General features: G+C 35.8%; 1 protein-coding gene across 8 annotated transcripts in view; it reads left to right on the top strand.

The window, feature by feature from the left end:
• VPS13B (vacuolar protein sorting 13 homolog B) overlaps positions 1-18,923 on the top strand; it is a 1,080,499-nt gene that overhangs the window by 485,855 nt on the left and 575,721 nt on the right. For all 8 annotated transcript variants that reach the window (XM_069081095.1, XM_069081089.1, XM_069081092.1 and 5 more), the window contains one exon: positions 16,332-16,566. In XM_069081095.1, coding sequence (XP_068937196.1) covers positions 16,332-16,566 — 235 coding nt within the window. The remainder of the gene's footprint in view (positions 1-16,331; positions 16,567-18,923) is intronic.

Below are 18,923 nucleotides of genomic sequence, written 5' to 3'. Positions count from 1 at the left end.
AACCTGGCCTCTTTCTGTATTTTTGACCAACTCAGCACTTTGTTCCCCTTTACATATGCTTCAGTCAAGCTACTCTGGCTTACTTTCAGTTCCTTAGACCTGTCTTGCCATTTCCCATCTCTGTGCTTTTGCATAGTCTGTCTCCATACCCAGAATATTGTCCCCTCGTGTCCACCTCCTAATTTCTCTGGTTTCCTTTGAGACTCAGCTCGTATCTTAGTTTCTGCAGAAGGCTTTTATCCAGTCCCCTAGCTGTGAATTTCAGATTGCCTTCATCTACTCTGCATGTATCTTCTAGATATCTTTATTTACATGTTGTGGGGAGGAGCCCCATTAGAACATATACTCCTTAAGAGAAGGGACTATTTTCCCCCTCTTTTTTTATCCCCAGAATTTAGTACAGTGTCTAGAACATGGTAAATCCTTAATAAATGTTTGCTTACTAACATCCTGTTTGATTTTCAAGCAACCATTTTCCACCTCACTCTTCCCTTCCCCACATCTGATACTTTTTGAATTTACCCACCCTGTTCTATCAAGAACACTTAAACTGTGTGATTGAAAAGTTTTACATTATGCAAATAGTATTATTCACTTACATTACTGCTAGAATTAGCCCTGTAGGTAGGTAGAGGAATTAATTACTTTCAGTCAATTTTCTTCTACAGGTTAAAATATTGTACTTCTGAAAAGACTTTGTTTAAATACAAATTCGAACAGGGGTAAACATATTAATCATCTGAACAGAATTATTGAGAGTATGCCATACAAGACCTGCAGGTCTGAATTTGTGGACAAAGAAACATACATTTATACCCTGTCACTGCCTGGAGAGAAAAATGCTAATGAACCTAGAAATTACCATGTTTATCCAAGCCATTTTTGGGGTATAGAGTTTGAAAAATGAAAAGAGATGATGAAGAAAAGGGGTGTCAAATTTTAGCCTACCTTAAAATGTTGGCTAGAGAAGGTTTTATTTCAAGATGAATTAAAGAAATGTCTTGGTTGGTATTTTTTTTTTAAGCAATTGGGGTTAAGTCACTTGCTCAGGGTTACATGGCCAGGTGTTTCTGGGTGTGGTGCTAAGTTTCTGAGCCTGGATTCGATCCCAGGTCATCCCGACTCTGGGGCCAGTGCTCTTACTCGCTGGGCTACCTGGCTGCCCCAGTTGGTAATTTTTTTTTAACCTTGAATTCACTCTTATATCTCTTAATTTTAAAAGTTGCTAAATTGGTTTATTTTAAGATGTTTAATAATATTTAAAGTTATTTCAGGGGGTAACAGAGAAGCAGTGTAGCATAACAAAAGTAGTTCAGCATTGGGTCAAGAAGACCTGCATTCAGATCTTTTTTCTTGCACCTACTACCTTTATAACCATTGGTAAGTTATTACCTCTCAGTGCCCTAGGCAACTTTCTAAGTTAGAAAGACTTGCAAATTTGTATCTTGGAAAGTATTCCCCATACTGTGTTGATGAAATCATTGGTAAGGACTATCCTGGTCCATCCCCACCCCCTACCCCTGCCATATGTGCCCTTCAAAAAAAAAAAAGATTATTCCATGATCATGTGGAGATCTCTGACAGCCTTATTTCTTAGCACTTGTGTTGGGGAATAATGTTATGTAGGATGTATATTTTTATTGATGTAGTCATGGTAAACATTCTGAGGTATTACAATGTATTATACTATCTCATATCTCCATGAAATTTTTCGAATTCAGCACATTTCAAGTATTATATGAAATTCTTGAGTTTTTCTAGGTTAATGACAAGCAAAGGAAACTTGTGTAGGTACATGCATGCATACACACATCTTCTTAAATAGTGTTATCAAACACTAAAATGGGGATAGTAGACTGAGGTAAGATACCAAAGAAGATATGACGTATATAGGACAAAGGTTCTCATTGACAAAACAGACCTGAAAGCACTAGTTCATTTATCTGAATGCCATTCTGATTGACTGAAGAAAAACAAGCCAAAAAAAAAACAACTAGGCTTCTTTTAGATGATTCACAGATAGATTATGTCATCAATGTGGAATTAAAATCCAAATCAAGCTAATGATACACTAAGTGGTGATAGTGTTCAGATTTTTGTTTTTATTTTTCCCTAGCCCTGAGCCTTTGGTATGTTACATTCAACCCACTTTCTCCAATCACTTGATTATCATTTATAATCCATATTCAGCATTCAGAGGCAAAACAGAGCATCAAAGAGGTGCAAGAATTGTTGTCTATATAAAACAATTCTGAGAAGAATCAAGGAAGAAAAAATGTCATTAAGAACTTACTGAATCACAATTTCAAGTTATTTAGCTTAGCAGTGGAATGTTAGGAAATAGAACCAGCAGAAAGACTGACAGGTCTTTATTATTTAATTTTTGGAGAAAGGTGTTACTTAAAAACAAAAAAAAAAGGTGAGTCCTTTCTTTCTGTCTGTCTTTCCTTCCCTTTCCTGTCCGCTGATCTCCTCAAATATCTCTTTTTTTCTCTCTCTCTCTCTCACCTTTCCTTACCTTCTTTTCCTTCTTTTTTCATTCCAGCCAGCCAAGAATGGAGATCTTAATAATAGGCTGAGAAAGGATGATGTTATAGGGAGACCTGGGTTTTAGGACATGCTCTACTGCTCTTAATTCAACTATAGCAAATTAATCTCTCAGTTTCCTCTCTTGTAAATTGAGAATGTAGAACGAAGTAGTCTCTGAGGTTGTTTCACTTCTGAAATTCTGAATACTTTGAGAAATGGTCACCTTTACTTGAAGTTAATAGTTTTATGTGCTTAATTGGCAGTTGTGGACTGCATACACATACACACACACATACACAATCATTATAAATTAACATAACATATATCAATTATTTGGTCTTATGTGATTCTAGAGAGTTGCCAGAGAGTAGCCAAAGATATTCAAGAGTAAAGGCTTAAAATATTTGTGTTTTTGATAAAATATACCATATTTTAAAAATGCATTTCTGTTAAGTTTTAACAGTAAGAAAAAAAATATATTGTGATCATATTACTGAAATCTAAATCCCCCAATTCTTAGGTTCCTTGAAGCCATTTTAATGTTCATAGATCTTTTACAAATAAAATTATAGGACAAAATAGCCTGGAGTTGTCATCAGATAAAACTTAGAACACCATAACTTAAAATCATCAAAGGATTATTCTTTTAGTGGAAGTTGGAGTAAGTTAATGTGTTTGGAATAAAAGTAACTGGAAAGCTACTTTTGCAGCCAAAATTGGTACTTTGTAAGGCCTGGCCTTTTTTTTTTTTTTTTTTTTTTTGCTTATAATAGAAGGACATAGTCTGCAGAAAGACATTAACCAACTTGCTACTTACTACATAACCTATTAGTTTTTAGTGGAAAAAACCTTCCACGCTATTGAAATGGATTATTTTAGTATATGGAAATAGTCTTGAATAGATTTCAGGCAAACTATACTTTTGAAAAATAAGTTGTTGGATTTAAAACTTTTTGAGGTATAGATCAATATGAAGTTAATTATTCCTCACACTTTTCCTTTATTTCCTAAGTTGTAAAGATCATGTGGCCTGGTACTCTGCTTCATCCCCTCCTATATTCATTTTTCTATTTCAGAAGCACATGGTTTGAATATATATATATATATATACTTTATATATATATTTACTATATTTGAATATATAGTGCAAAAAGAGATGTACTATCATAAGTATTTTATCAGAAAATGGTAATTGTCACACTTGAGCTTCTTGACTTTATGTGAAAGATGTTATGAATATCTTGTCAGATCTTGTGACCATTCCAGGTTGCTCATTCTTGATAGGGAGCCTATATTTATGTATGTATGTATATCTTAGAGTACAGTATTTGTCCACAACAAATATTGAATAAATGCTTACTGACTATTCTTCATTTTCTGATTGCTAGAGAATTTTGTCAGGATGTCTCATTTGTTCTGTACCTATGTCTTTACCATTTTTCAAGGCTTTTTCTACCTTACTGATTTCTAAAGTTGGCATAAAGCATATTGCTCTTAACCAGTTATTTATGCTATAGAGATGATTTTGACAGCTCAGGGGTCAAATTGAATAATCATGCACTTAGTTGTGTTTTTCAACTACCACTACAACAGTAAATAAGTAAATGAAAAAACAAGCTTAATGGTCATTTACTATTTTTTAGGAATTGTGTTAAGTGCTCAGAATACAAACACAAAAAGAATCAATACCTACCACCCAGGAACTTTCATTCTAACAGAAAACAACACATTCAGGGAAGGAAATTTTTGGTCTAAAGAGTCACAAGGATTGAGAGTTGATATATAAATAAGGAAGCCAATTGTTATTTGCTTCCCGAAAGTTATGGTATTTTTTACTTTATTGCTATGTTCACAAATAGTGGGAAGGGAAAGGGGAGAAGTGTATTTTTAAGCAAATGACAAGATTGCTTAGGTAGTAGTTCATTGTCTGAGTGGGATGCTAAGGTGAGGCCTGATCAGGTATCTAGGAATAGCTAATAGATAAAGTTAACTAAGCAGGCTAGATTTTATTCACTGAGTCACTAATTACCCAAGTTGGGCCCTAGCTTATGTGATCCAAAGTTGAGAGGATTAGCTCCCCAGGGATACTGGGTGTCAAGTATGTAAAAGTCTAGGTTAATTTTAGATGATGTTTTTGAACCAAGGCCTTTTGACTCCAAATCCAGCACTCCTGTTGCATCATACTGATCTATGGAATTCAGTTCAGCAAGATAAATTTGGTTCTTACAGTGGCATGGTGTAGTGGATAGAGGATTGACCATGGAGTTAGGGAATATATAAATAATAGCCAACAAAGATCATCTGATCAAGTGAGGGTTTTTTAAGAATGGGTGAAGCATGAACATGTTTCTAGGCAGCAGAAATGGAGCCAGTAGTACAGAAAAAGAGGATTGAAAATAAAAGAGAGAAAATGACATTAGAAGCAGATTGCTAGAGAAGTGAGGAGGGGACAAGATCAAAGGTGCATTTAGACATATTTCTCTTGACAAGAAGGCCCTCTGCTTCATTTGAGACTAGAATAAGGGAGGAAATATTGGAGGAGGATGTCTGAGTGATGTGAACTAAGAAGGATAGGAAAGAAGAGGAAGATCTCAGTGAATAATTTCAGCTTTTTCTTTAAAGTATGAGGGAAATTCCTTGGCTAAGAATATTAGGAAGAATGTGGTGGGAGGTTTGGGGGGAATTGAGAAGGTTCAGAGCAGATGGTGGGAAGAGTGGGATAGAATATCAATTAAAGAGTAATAGTACATTTGCCTTGAGGTCTTAGTTGAGGTTAGATAATATAAATTAGTAGTGGGTTCAGTTGGCATGGTTCCATGATTTCCTCTAGCTCTATTCAGCAACATTAAAAGATTATAGATGGTAGGAATAATCCAGTATTGGGGCTTGAAGAAGAATGATTGGCAGTAGAACAAAGGCCCTAGGGAATAAAGAGTAGAGGTTAAACTGGAGTTGGTTTACCAAGGACCCAAGAACCAATTTACTTATCCTCTGTTAAATTTCGAGCTCCATGAGATGAAGACAGTTTTTACCTTTCTTTATCCTTAGTATTTAGTTTTATCTTTATCCTTAGTATTTAGCTTAGTACCTGGCACATAGTAAATGCTTAATAAATGTTAGATGTTTGCTTGCTTACTCACCAAGGGGTTGATATAGGAACAGAAAAGTAGTATAGCCAGTCCAGAAGTGATAGCTTAGGAAAGAACTTAGGGGTGAAGGAAATGGAGGTCATAATGAGAACAAAATACAGTGTTAGGGCTTAGAAGACAAAAGGAAAGTTGAAATAATAAAAGATTATTTTTAGATAAAGAAATTCCCATGGTCATGAACACGGAAGTGGAACACTTATGGGTGATGCCAAGATCAAGAGTATACTATATGTCACTTCATGAATCTGAGGTAGAGGAGAAGAGTGAGTAGGTTGTGGAACTGGGGTCTAAGATATTTGATGAAATATCAATATGTATGTTAAATTATCCTGAAAAAATATGGGTGAGAAAATTGGGAGGAAAGATTTTGAGCCAGTCATTGAACTCATTGAGGAAGAAAGCAGAATATGTCCTAGATGTCTATAAAAAAAAAATAGCCATGGGGGGCAGCTAGGTGGCACAGTGAATGGAGTGTTGACCCTAGAGTCAGGAGAACCTGAGTTCAAATATGGTCTTAGACACTTGACACTTAGTAGCTGTGTGACCTTGGGCAAGTCACTTAACCCCAATTGCCTTGCCTTGCCCCCAAATAATATTCATGGGAGGCAGAGCCAAGATAATGGAGGAAAGGCAGGGACTCAACTGAGCTCTTCCCCAAATCCCTCCAAAAACCTTTAAATAATGACTCAAAAAATTCTAGATTGGCAGAACCCACAAAAAGATGGAGTGAAATAATTTTTCAGCCCAAAACATCTTAGAAGCTTGACAGGAAAGGGCTGTTCCATCAGGATGAGAGAGGAGTACAATCCAGCACAGGCTGCCACAGCACAGACTGGGTCCCAGCATACCAGGAGCAGGCCTTGGGAGCCATTGAATCAGCAGTGGCAGCAGCTGCTTCTGGAGCTCTCAGCCACAGATGGTAAAGGGGTCAAACAACTAATCAGAAGGAAATTACAGGGGTCTCTTTGCTGGAACTGGGAGAAGGACTCTGTTGCTTTACCCATACTTGGATCTGGATTGCTGGCAATCCCAGGGCAAGGAGGAGTATTAGCCCTCCAGAGCTTGCAGCCATAGTGAAGGAGAGACCCTCCTCACAGCTCCATAGCAAAAACAAGTGCTTGTGGTCACTCACAGACTAGAGCACAGCTTAGGAAAATAGGAAGCAGCTCTCATTAGATCAAAACCACCTTGGAAAAATCAAAAACTTACAGATCCCTAGAAGTATCTATGGAAATAGCTGCACAAAACCTCTGAAACTTGGGACAGTTTACCCTCCTATCCTACAAGCAGAGCCCTACTTTAACAAAGACTTAAAAGTCAAGTAATAGTCTGGGAAAATGAGCAAACAACAGGGAAAAAATTCTGACCATCGAAAGTTACTATGGTGACAAGGAAGATCAAAACACACACTCAGAAGGAGATAACAAAGTCAAAGCTCCTACATCCAAAGCTTCCAAGAAAAATATGAATTGATCTCAGACCATGGAAAAGCTTAAAAATTATTTTGAAATATCAAGTAAGAGAGGTAGAGGAAAAATTGGAAAGAGAAATGACAGTGATGCAAGAAAATAATGAAAAACCAGTCAATAGCTTGGTAAAGGAGACACAAAAAAATACTGAAGAAAATAACACCTTAAAAAACAGAGTAGGCCTAATGGTAAAAGAGGTCCAAAAAGCCAATGAGGAGAGGAATGCCTTTAAAAAGCAGAATTGGCCAAATGGAAAAAGCAAAACAAAAATTCACTGAAGAAAAAAAACTTCTTAAAAAGTAGAATTGGCCAAATTGAATAAGAGGTAGAAAATCTCACTGAATAAAAGAATTCCTTAAAAATTAGAATTAAGCGATTGAAAGCCTAATGACTTTATGAGAATTTAAGAAACAATAAAACAAAACCAAAAGAATTTAAAAAATAAGAAAATATGAAATCTCTCACTGGAGGAACAACTGACCTGGAAAATAGGTCCAGGATAGATAGGTTAAAAATTATTGGATTACCTGAAAACCATGATAAAAAACAAACAAACAAACCATGACAACATCTTTCAAGACATTGTCAAGGAAAGCTGCCTTGATATTCTAGAATCAGGGTAAAATAAAAATGGAAAGAATCCACCAATCACCTTCTGAGATCCCAAAATGACATATAGCTGGGGAAAAATAAAATATTAAATGTGAAAATAAATAAAGAATAAAAAGTAATAGCCACTTTATTTGGATTGGGTGCCAAATGCAAATGTTTGGGAAATTCAGAAGGGGAGAAGTTGCTTAGAGTCAATGATCAAAGGAAAGGCTGGAAGTGGTCATCAAAAGTATATTCTACTATCCCTGCCAGTGAGTTGGTGGCTATGAGACAAAGTGCAGCCATTATTAGAAAAGGGAGCAGTTTTATAAGGCAAGTGCCACATGTCAATGAGGACCAGTAGGTGAAAAGAGTGAGAATGTATGTTTAAGATGAAAAAAGTATGTTGATTATGTAGCAGTCATTCCAGAGAGTACAGTGGAAGAGAAAAGCAGATCTGGAATTGGACTGGGGAGGGGGGATAGTAGGGCAGGGAAGGTTAAAGTGGGTTAGGTTGAGTTCATTAAATTGAGAGATCATTAAATTGATGGGTTGAATATAAGGGAAAATGGAAGTAAGCTAACTATTGAGAATTGAGTCCAAAAGAGTATCAGTGGTTAGAGTGGTTTCCATTACGGGAAGTGAAAGATTAGGTAATTTCTAGTCCTCTCTTGAGGTTTAGCTTCCTAAATTGTCTTGTGAGATCCATATTGTCATTCACAGTAGGCAGGAATAGGCAAAGGTGTAGAAGTCAGTCAGGAGTCCACAGTCACTTGCTTTTCTTCCCTTAGGTTCAGTTACCTGGTAAGTGGAGATGTTGTGTCTTGTGAGGCCCAAGGAAGCCCACCTTTTAGTAGTCAGGAGTTAGGCATCAGTATGGGAGCCCAGTCATGAAGCCATAGTTACTTGCTAGTCTGGGGTCCAGGAGATAGGATAGTCTTGTTCTCAATATAGCAATATACCATTTTGCTATATTGAGCCTAAAAAGTCAGTAAATGTTTATAAAGTACATACTATGTGCCATTTAGGTGGTGCAGTGGATCGAGTATTGGGCTTGGAGTCTGGAAGACTCATCTTCCTGATTTCAAATATGGCCTCAGACACTTGCTAGTGTGACCCTGGGCAAGTTATTTAACCCTGTTTGCCTCAGTTTCCTCATCTGCAAAATGGGCTGGAGAAGGAAATGACAAACTACTCCTGTATATTTGCCAAGAAAACCCCAAATGGGATCACAAACAATTGTATACAACTGAAAAATGACTGAACAACAGTAATGTGTGCCAGGGAGAATGGGGGGAAACCTCTTGGGACTTGGTGAAGTGCAGAGAGTCTTAGTCCAGGCCTAGAGAAAAATAAATGTGTTTTAAAAAACCCGAAAACAACTTTTATTAAATGCTTACTCTGTGGTAAGCACTTTGCTAATCATTAGGAATACAAATACAACAGTAGATAGTCCCTACAACTGAGGCATTTACATTCTAATGAAGGAAAGATCACACAAGAATTGGCCAATGAAGGGCTGCTTTAGTCTGGAATACTTTAGGAATGGTGAGTGGGACCTTATCAGAGTCTGTACATAATTAGATGGAGAATTTATTAAGCACATAACTGTGTTCTAGACCAGATACAAAACTAGTAAGTTAGCAAAATAGTCCCTGTCCTCAAGGAACTTATATTTTCTTAGGGGAAGACCACACATAAATATCTATAAATGGGGTAGGTAGTTTGAGTATTTGATACTTCCTAAATGTTTAAGATATCTGAGTTGAGGAAGACTACTGAATGTCAAGACTGCCAAAGACCTGGGAGTCTTGGAAGGTTGCTGATGCCTTTAACAAAAACAGAAATATTTGGAATAAGGGGTCAGTTAAGGAAGGAGGTAAAAGTGAATCTCTAGGATCATAGTTTTAGGAGAGCCCTTGGAGGTCATTGAATCCAACTGAGAAAAGCCTGTGGTAGAGGGAAATTAATATAGCAGTTTACTGCGTAAATCACAAATAATCACAATTCAAATTTATTTAGTGTTTTAGGTTTACAAAATGCTTTCTTTTCACACTTACCCTGTGAGGTAGGAAGTGTACTTTTTTCCTATTTTATTTTTTCTTAATAACATGTAAACAAAGTTTTTTAGCATTTTTTTTTTAATTTGAGTTCTAAATTCTCTCTCCCTTCCCCACTCCTCAAAAAGATAAGCAGTTGATATAGTTTATATTTGTACAGTCATCCAAAACATTTCCATATTAGCCATGTGGCAAAAGAAAATGCAGACCAAAAAGAACAAGAATACTAAAGAAAGTTTAAAAAGTTTGTTTCAATCTGCATTCAAACTTCAGTTATTTTTCTAGAGATGGATAGCATTTTTCTTCCTAAGTCCTTTGGAATTGTCTCTTTGATCATTGTATTACTGAAAATAGCTGATCACAGCTGATCATTGTATAATATTGCTATTACCATCTATAATGTTCTGATTCTGCTCATTTCACTTTGCATCAGTTCATGTACATCTCTCCAGGTTTTTCTGAAAGCATCTTGCTCATTATTTCTTATAGCACTATATTATTCCATTACAATGATATACTATAACTTGTTCAGATATTCCCCAATTGATGGGTGTCCCCTCAATTTCCAATTCTTTGCCATCACCAAAAGAACTGCTATAAAATTTTTTGTACATATAGGTCCTTTTCCTTTTTCTTTGAATTCCTTGGGGCACAGACCTAGTAGTGTTATTGCTGGGTCGAAGGTGTTTGCACATTTTATAGCCCTTTGAGCATTGTTCCAAATTGCTCTCCAGAATGATTGGATCAGTTCACAATTCCACCAACAGTGCATTAGTGCCTGAATTTCCTGACATCCCTTTCAGTATTTGTCATTTAGAGCATTTTCTCTCATGACTATACATGACTTTGATTTCTTCTGAAAACTGCCTGTTCATATCTTTTGACCATTTATCAATTGGGGAATGAAAAATATTACTATTAATTAAATATTAATGATTTCATCATTGATTTCATTATTCATTTCAAATGAGAAAACTCATATTCACAGAGTTTAAGTAACTTCCTGATTTCAAGTCTGTTACTTTTTTCTTTACACCTCTAATAACTCATAATGAATGCTCTTAAGGTTTCACAAATTCAGTCTAACCAGCACTCATTCAGGACATGTTTATGGGCATTGTACTGGGCACCAAGAATAAATTGAAAAGTAACCTCTTTACCCAAGGCGTTCATGTTCTGCTATGAAGATATGATATATAAACAGGTAAGCATCTGAGTCATAATTTGAGGGGGAAGGAGTGAGGGGAGAAAGCACTATTAACGAGGGAGATCAGAACAGGTTTCTTTAGAAGGTGGCACATGAGCTGAGCTTTGGAGGAAACGAGGGATTCTACAAGGCACCTGGAAGGAAGGCGTGAGGCAGCCTCTACAAAAACTTAAAGGGAGTAGATGGAATGCTAAATTTGGGGAAAAACAAGTAGATCAATTTGATGACAAGTATTAGATGTGAAAGAGACAATAAAACTAGAAAGATAGCTTGGAAATAGTGAAGGGCTGTAAATGGTACCCTGAGAAGTTTGTATTTCATCCTTCAGGCAATGGTGAATTACTGAATTTTCTCAAGTAAGGGAATTATTTAGTTAGACCTAATGCATTAGGAAGACTATTTGACAACTGGGTAGAGGATGAGTTAGAGAGAAGAGAAGCCATAAACTCTGAGAATAGTTAGGATACTGTTGTAGCCCCAAAATTGATGAGGGGTTCAACTAGAATAGAGACTCTGTGATGGCAAGAAAGGGATGAATGTAAAAAGAGTTTTGGAGGGAGAATCAACAATATTTGACACATGGGTGAGGGAGAATGAAGAGTTAAGAATGTCTTCAGAGTTCTGAAAGAATTGCAGTGTCCTTAACATGAATAGCTAAGTCTGAAAGAAAGCTAGGTTTAGATAGTGAAGAAAATGAATTTTGTTTTGTACATGTTGAATTTAAGATGTTGATGGGACATCCAAGTGGAGACATCCAAGGGGCATTTGGTGACACAAGATCATATCTTGAGAGGGTTGGATAGTTAGTTATATTTTGGATTCATCTTCTAAGATGTGATAGTGAAGCTCATGGAAGCTCTTGAGATCATTGAGAGGGTCTAGAGAGCCTTGGGGAGCAACCATGTATAGAAGGTGGAACATGTATGATGATCCAGCAAATGATATTGAGAAATAAGGAGAATCAAGAGAGAGCAATATCACAAAAACCCAGAGAAGCAATTATGTCCTGGAGGTAGAGGGTATTTAGTTTAACAATATCATAAGTATCAAGAAGTCAAGAAAATGTTTTCCCCAAAACAGGTGAGATAGTTGATACATATATAATTAATTCCCATTAAGTTCAAATTCCCTTTCCCTAACATACACTCACTGCCACCCCTCCCTTCTTTTATTCCTCACCTCTCTCCTCTACTTCCTGTTCAGGGTCTCTCATGGACTCAGAGCTATGCCATGTTATTATCCACAGTTCCCTGAATGCTGAATCACTCCATGGCAGTCAGCATGGGGCTTTAGCATGTCTTTAGTTTTACTATTTGGAAACAAGCTAGAGTCAGTTGCTTCTATTTTCTCTTTTTTCTATCACCTTTTCAGTTTCCTAAATAGAGGTTTCCTGAGGAGGCAACATAACACTATTTGGGAATCCTCATTCAAAGTTCTGAAACACTGCCTCTGCTTGAAGTACCCAAACAATTCCCCATTGATATACATATTGATTGGATTCCTTCCTCTGGGAAAATGAAATATTGACCTTTCATCCTTCATACAGAAATTGTTTTTATGTTTTGTCACAAACACCCAAGAACTGCCTTGCATTTCTTGCAGGAATGCCTACTTCACCAATTATCAGCTTCAAGAAAACTCCCTGATGCTCTCTTATAACTCTGAAAGTAATTCACTGTGACCTGCATCTGTGAAACCTCTTTGCCTTCTACACAAAGCTGCCACCTCTTCAAAGTCTATTGTGTTGAAGATGTGGATGGTTTGAATTAGAAGAAAATGTCAGCAAGATATTACTTTATTTTTCATTTTACTTAGCTCTGAATGAGGGATGGGGAGGGGGTAAAAGGTTTAGTACAGTATAGGGGTAGGGGAAATAATGAAGTGGGACTCATCTTTTAGATTGTACATAAATTAGTGAGAACTCAGAATAAATTCAATCTCTCTAATTCACTTTTTAAAATTAGATGACAAAATAATGCTTACTTCATTGGTTCATCATAAGTAGATGATACTTCACATGTGTAGCCCTTGACATAATAGGAATCAAAATAGGAGGTGATTCTATTTCAAGAATTTGTAATAATTCCTTCTCTTTAACACATGAATGTGTTCAATATTGGCAAAAGAACACGTTGCTACCAAAACTGAAATAAGATCCTTGAAACAGAAAGGATGTTGCCATGGAAAAATGAAGTAACACTCAGTGCAGCTGTGATGCATTAATGAATAGGATATTTTTTTAAAAGATCATTTGTGTTTGGTGTGGCTCAGAGGGTCCCAACCAGATGGTTTCCATGAACAGGATCTGACCCCCGGCTTGAGGACTTCTTACTGGCAGATTACTTCATTTTCTTTCCCTTGGATTGTCAGATCCTTACATTAATGCAAGATTTACTGCTGTAGATTTATATTCAGTTACATAAATCACTCAACATTTTACATTAAACCACAATTTTAGACATACAGTTTAGCAGTTATTTAAAAAGTGTAAAAAGATTTATATGATAGCTTTAATATAGGTTATTAATGTAACCTAATAATGACTTTGAACTATTTGGATTATGTATATAGAGATTCTTTGCCCATCAATGAAGGAATCTATTATATTCCTTTTTAAAATCTATTCAGTTGTCATTTATATTTGCTATTTCCTACACATTCAAGTAATTCATTCCAGTGAACTAAGTATTTCTTAGGCAACTGACTTTTAAAATATGCTGTATATTATATCTAAAATTCTAGCAGTGATATGAATAGAGATTAGAACTGTTTGTTTCACTGATATAAGGAACTTCTGGTTAAGGAAACTGCGACTGCCAACAAAGGTTGCCTAAGAGCACTGAGAACTTAGGTTGGTTGCTAGCCCAGGGTCATACGGCCAATATGTATGTATCAGAGTCAATATTTGAGTCCAGGTCTTCCTGGCTCCAAGGCCAGCTCTTTATTCATACTTCTGCTCAGGTTCTCACTTATATCAGCTTTTATTTAATAACTAGTCAACTATACAATTAGATTTTTTTTATTATTCTTTAAACTGCTTAATTGAGATTCGGTTAATTAAAGAAAGTGCACAAATTAGCTTGTATTTAATATATACATAAAGCTCTTTGCATGCCTTAAATCACTATATAAACATTAACTATTATATTTCGTCTATTGAAGTTTTAAAATTGTATGATATCTCTTTTGAACTATGGATTCTGCATGTTTTACACAGTTTGAGTAGATTTAGTAGTTTATTTTTAAATTGATGAAATATGAACATCCTGGATGTGATTATTGTGTATTTTATGCAATTTTGATTCTGGCATTTTTCTGTAATCAACAAAATACCTGCAGGTATGTGTTTTAGTAATTCAGGGAGTTTTAATTTCATTCCTGGGACTAATCCTTCCACAAGCATAGGTTGTATCCCTCTGTTACCTAGTAAATGGCCTATGTTAGTTTCCGTGCTTTAAAAATTCATCACTGCAGCACTTGAACTGGTTTGAGTTTAGTTAGGATGTTCCTGGAACAATGGACTTGTATGTAATCAGTTACTACTATTGTCCTTTGCACCCTATAAACTAGGTGGAGGTCTTCTTTTACTTGCAGAAATTAGGATGTTAGTAGCTATGTGATGTATACAGGGTTTACTTAATGTGTGTGTACATATATATATTTTTTTTGAATAAACTTTTTTGATAAAAGTGATAACGTCAGCATTATTATCATTATTATTATTATTAGTGGTCCTTAGTGCCAACTATTATTGATTGAGAAAATGTCCTTTGTGTACATTTTAAAATTTGTATAATTTTAACCGTGTTTAAAAATCTAAATGTGACATGTCTGTAATAAGACAAAGTCATTTCTTTTGCAGTATAAATAGAGTACATTCTGGGATCTTGGATCAATAAACCACTTATCAAATACATAATTAATTTCATCTTCTAACTCAAATAGCACTAGAATAAGAAACAAACCCAGACTTCATGTAACAATGTATTTATTTTTGCAAAATTCTACTTAGATTTTTCTTCAGTGAATTCATGTCAGTTTGTCTAAGCAAAACTGCTCAGAAATGTTGAAGTAAAGATGAATATCTGTGCTTTATTTTCCAGGCTGGCAAATTATTTATGGTATCAAGGAATTCCAACCCTATTACATATCATTATTGCTCTCATGAGGGAATATATCTGCCCCAAGGGGAGGAGTATCCCGGTATTTTGTGTTTAGTTATCTTTCAGAAAATATGGTCCCATTACTGATATGGATTCCCAGAATATTTGAGGATTTATCAGACATTGTTGAGTTATAAAGCAGTGAACCAATTTTGTTTTTATCACATCCTTAAATAACATCGAATGTCCAAAACATTTAGAAGAAACTAAGAAACATATTTTGTACTTTCTTAACAAAGCATTCAAGTGTGCAAGCTGTTGAGGCTATTTGATATCCAGGTGCAGAGTATTACTTGCAAGAGCCAACTAAGACTAACAGACGTCTACATCGCCTCCGAATTAAGAAGTCATGATGAGTTCAGTCCTTGGTTTGGGCTTAGTCAGCCTTGCTTAAAGTCTCCAAGGGTCTGGCAAAATTATCAGAAATTTTCCATAGTAGATTTAGTAACTGTATTGTGTAGATGATGAAGGGGAATAAATTTCACTTGAATTCATATCATAGTTCCCAGTATGAAGGGTGACAAAAGACATAAATCTTTATTTATTGCTTCCTTCATTGCTATTTGTGTTTGTGTGTGTGTATACAAAAATTCCCACTCAGATATTTATATATATATATATATACATATATAAAATATCTGTTTTGTAGTGAGCATATCAGTATGTAGCTAAAAGATTTACTCATTTCAGACTGGCTAGAGTTTGAGCTTGGACCTTTTCCCCTTATATTTTAGTCTGTAAACTACAAAGGAAAGGAATAATTCACATTGAAATAAATCTTTTCAGAAAGTAACAGCGTATAAAATGCTAGTCATCTCTAAGGCCTTAGCTGGTGCTAACAAAAGCTAATGAACTGCAAAAGAAGGAGGATTTTCTCACCTTTTTTGCCAGCACATTTTCTAACTCAATCATGTTTCTTGGAAAGAGCTGTGGAAAGGCAGATATATTTTCAGCTTATGTGGCTATGCCCTTTTGATCAAGTTTATAGACAGAAACAGCACCTTTTCACATAGTATTTTTTTTTTACCCAGTAAATGTGACTTATAAAGACTTAAGATTTCTTTGGTAGTGTTGCATGTTTATTCTAGTGAAGGTATCATAAGTGTATTAAAAAAAAACACTTTAGTCTGAGTCCTAATCTGTGAAACATTTTTGTTTTCCAGCTTGAAGTACAATCCTGTTGTGTTTTCATCCCAAATGACAGCCTGCCTTCCCCAAGTACAATTGTATCTGGTGACATTCCTGGAACAGTAAGAAGTTGGTACCATGGACAAACCAGCATGCCAGGAATCCTTGTTCTGTGTTTACCTCAGATAAAGATTATTAGTTCTGGACACAAGTACATGGAACCTTTGCAAGAGATCCCATTTGTTATCTTGCGACCTATTCTTGAAGAAGGTAAATTTATTAAAAATCTTCCTGTGGTCATTATAATGTGTATATTGTATTTTTGTATTTGTATATTTTTTTCTTTCACATATATTTATGTTCATGTCAATCAGGTTTCAGACTGCAAGATTTTTACTTTTCAAGGTAAAGTGAGCTAAGAATATTGGCATATATATTTGTGTGTACATATATCCACATATATAAGAACATAAATACTGATTGACTGAAAAAAACTATATGTGTTTGATCCAGCACTATAGTGCTTGGAAATTTTTTTTGGAGAAAATACAAGATTTTGAAGAGTTTATTCTTTTTACTTCATATATTTGAATTAAGAATGATTAGCTATTTATAAAAACACTTCGTAAGCATGAAAATACTATTGTATAAATGTTGCTATTGTTATTATCTCTTAAAAAGCTAAGGCATCTGACTTTGTTGATGTTGTCTCTGGAGAGGCTAGGTGGCACAGTGAATAGAGCACCATCTCTGGAGTCAGGAGGACCTGAGCTCAAATTTGGCCTCAGACACTTAATACTTATTAGCCGTGTGACCTTGAGCAAGTCACTTAACCCCAATTGCCCTGCCTTCCCCCCTCCAAAAAAAAGAAAAACAAAAAAAAGATATGTTGTCTTCCCACTTCAGTATTCTATACTTCAATATCAGTGTCTCTATACAGCACAATTTATCCCTTCATGGCTTAATTTTTTTCTTCTAATTTTAAGATGATTGTACTTTGATGATTATTTCATTTCCTCCTCTAAAACTAACAACTCTTATTTTTACACAAATTCGTATCCTTCTCAACTTGACATATTTGATTTCATTCTATATGGGAAGCTGGAAAGGTTTATTGAATCAAATCCCAAAGTAAGTAATGTTGACTTGTATTTTAACAACAGGCTTAACTTCTTGAAAATGGTAGCCATTTCATATTACTATTCTGTAAGTGTATGAATCTTTGTGTTTCTCAAGTTTGCATCATAATATTGCTATTGGGAAGTAGACCAGATTCTTTGTAGTCTGTTACTCTTAACTTTCCCTTCCTGTTTTCCTTATCAATTTTTTAGAAATCTGGGTGACAGTCTTGGAAAATTCTTTTAAATGCTGCAGAAGATGACATTTTCCTTTCTCTAAGCTGATATAGATGCATGGTGTTAAATGTAGTTATTATAGAACCTTGTTGTAAGGAACCTTAGGAGTGATCTAGTCTTAGTTCCATCCCATGTAGAAGTTTCTTCAACAACTATCTCCACATCTCTGTATCCACATCTCCGTCTCCACATCTCCATCTATCTGTATAAGAATTACCAATGACATAGAATTAACTATGGATCAAAGCAACGTTTTACCTCATTTCCTGTGTCAGCCATGGTTTCAACCTCATCTAGAACTTGCTTTTCTATTTCTCTAATCCAGTTATCATGACATACTGAACCTTGCCAGCGCTTTGATGTCCACAAAAATTAGCCCTTTCATCTGCCATGGGCATTGTTGTCCTGACTTGTGCCTGCCTCTTCTGAACCACCCTTTCAGGAAAACCCCAGCCTAATTCACTTTGCTCTTCCTTTCTTGAACCATCTCCTCACATCCTTCCCAGCCACCTTGCCAAAACAACTGTAACCCTTTTCCCCCTTCACCTTCTCCAGTTCTGGAATAAAGAGCTAGATCAAATCAATTATGCCATTTCTCTGGTTTGAACTGTGTCAGTGTGTTCTCCTATGACTGCATTTACCATTCCTATGATTTTCAATTCCCCTCCCTAGCCACAACTCTGCTGTTTGTATTGATCCCCAAGTTGAATGGAAGTTCCTTGTCTTTGCTTTTGTCTTTGTATTGCAAGCACAGTGCTTGACACATAGTAAACTCTTAATAATTGCTTTTATTTTCATTCATTCTTGGACCCTACATTTTTTAGTTTCAACTTCCTACCTTTATCCTTCATATTAGCTATCATCTGATCTCTGACCTCTGCACTTGTGGTCTCGTTCAGCCCAGTCAACATTATAACATTAAAGTAGTGGCAGACATAAGTGTCCTCAGAAAATGAGGCCTATTTCAGGTCTCTGTATACCAAACTGGCATTATGAAGGAAAATTCAAGTAACTCTGAGGAAGGAAGGTATGATGAGCTCCCCTTCCTATTTAAAAACAAACTACTCCTAAATGTGTCAGCCACTGGAATAAGGAAAAAGTCATTAGTGAGTTCAGTAGCACAAAACTGCTAAGCTGGGGCCTGGGCTACCTGTTTTATCATGATAACAGGATTGGAAGGGGTTGTAAATATTAGCTTTGTTGAGCTTTTAATAACCTACTAAATGATTCCAAGCATCATATTTGCCTTCTTCCTTGGACACATGATATCAT

Source organism: Petaurus breviceps, unplaced genomic scaffold, assembly GCF_028583685.1.
Source record: "Petaurus breviceps papuanus isolate PSGF00001 unplaced genomic scaffold, PetGlider_PUasm1.0 98, whole genome shotgun sequence".
Classification (NCBI taxonomy): Eukaryota; Metazoa; Chordata; class Mammalia; order Diprotodontia; family Petauridae; genus Petaurus; species Petaurus breviceps.
Note: the sequence above shows the minus strand (reverse complement) of the source record. Positions and strands in the feature narration are given on the sequence as shown.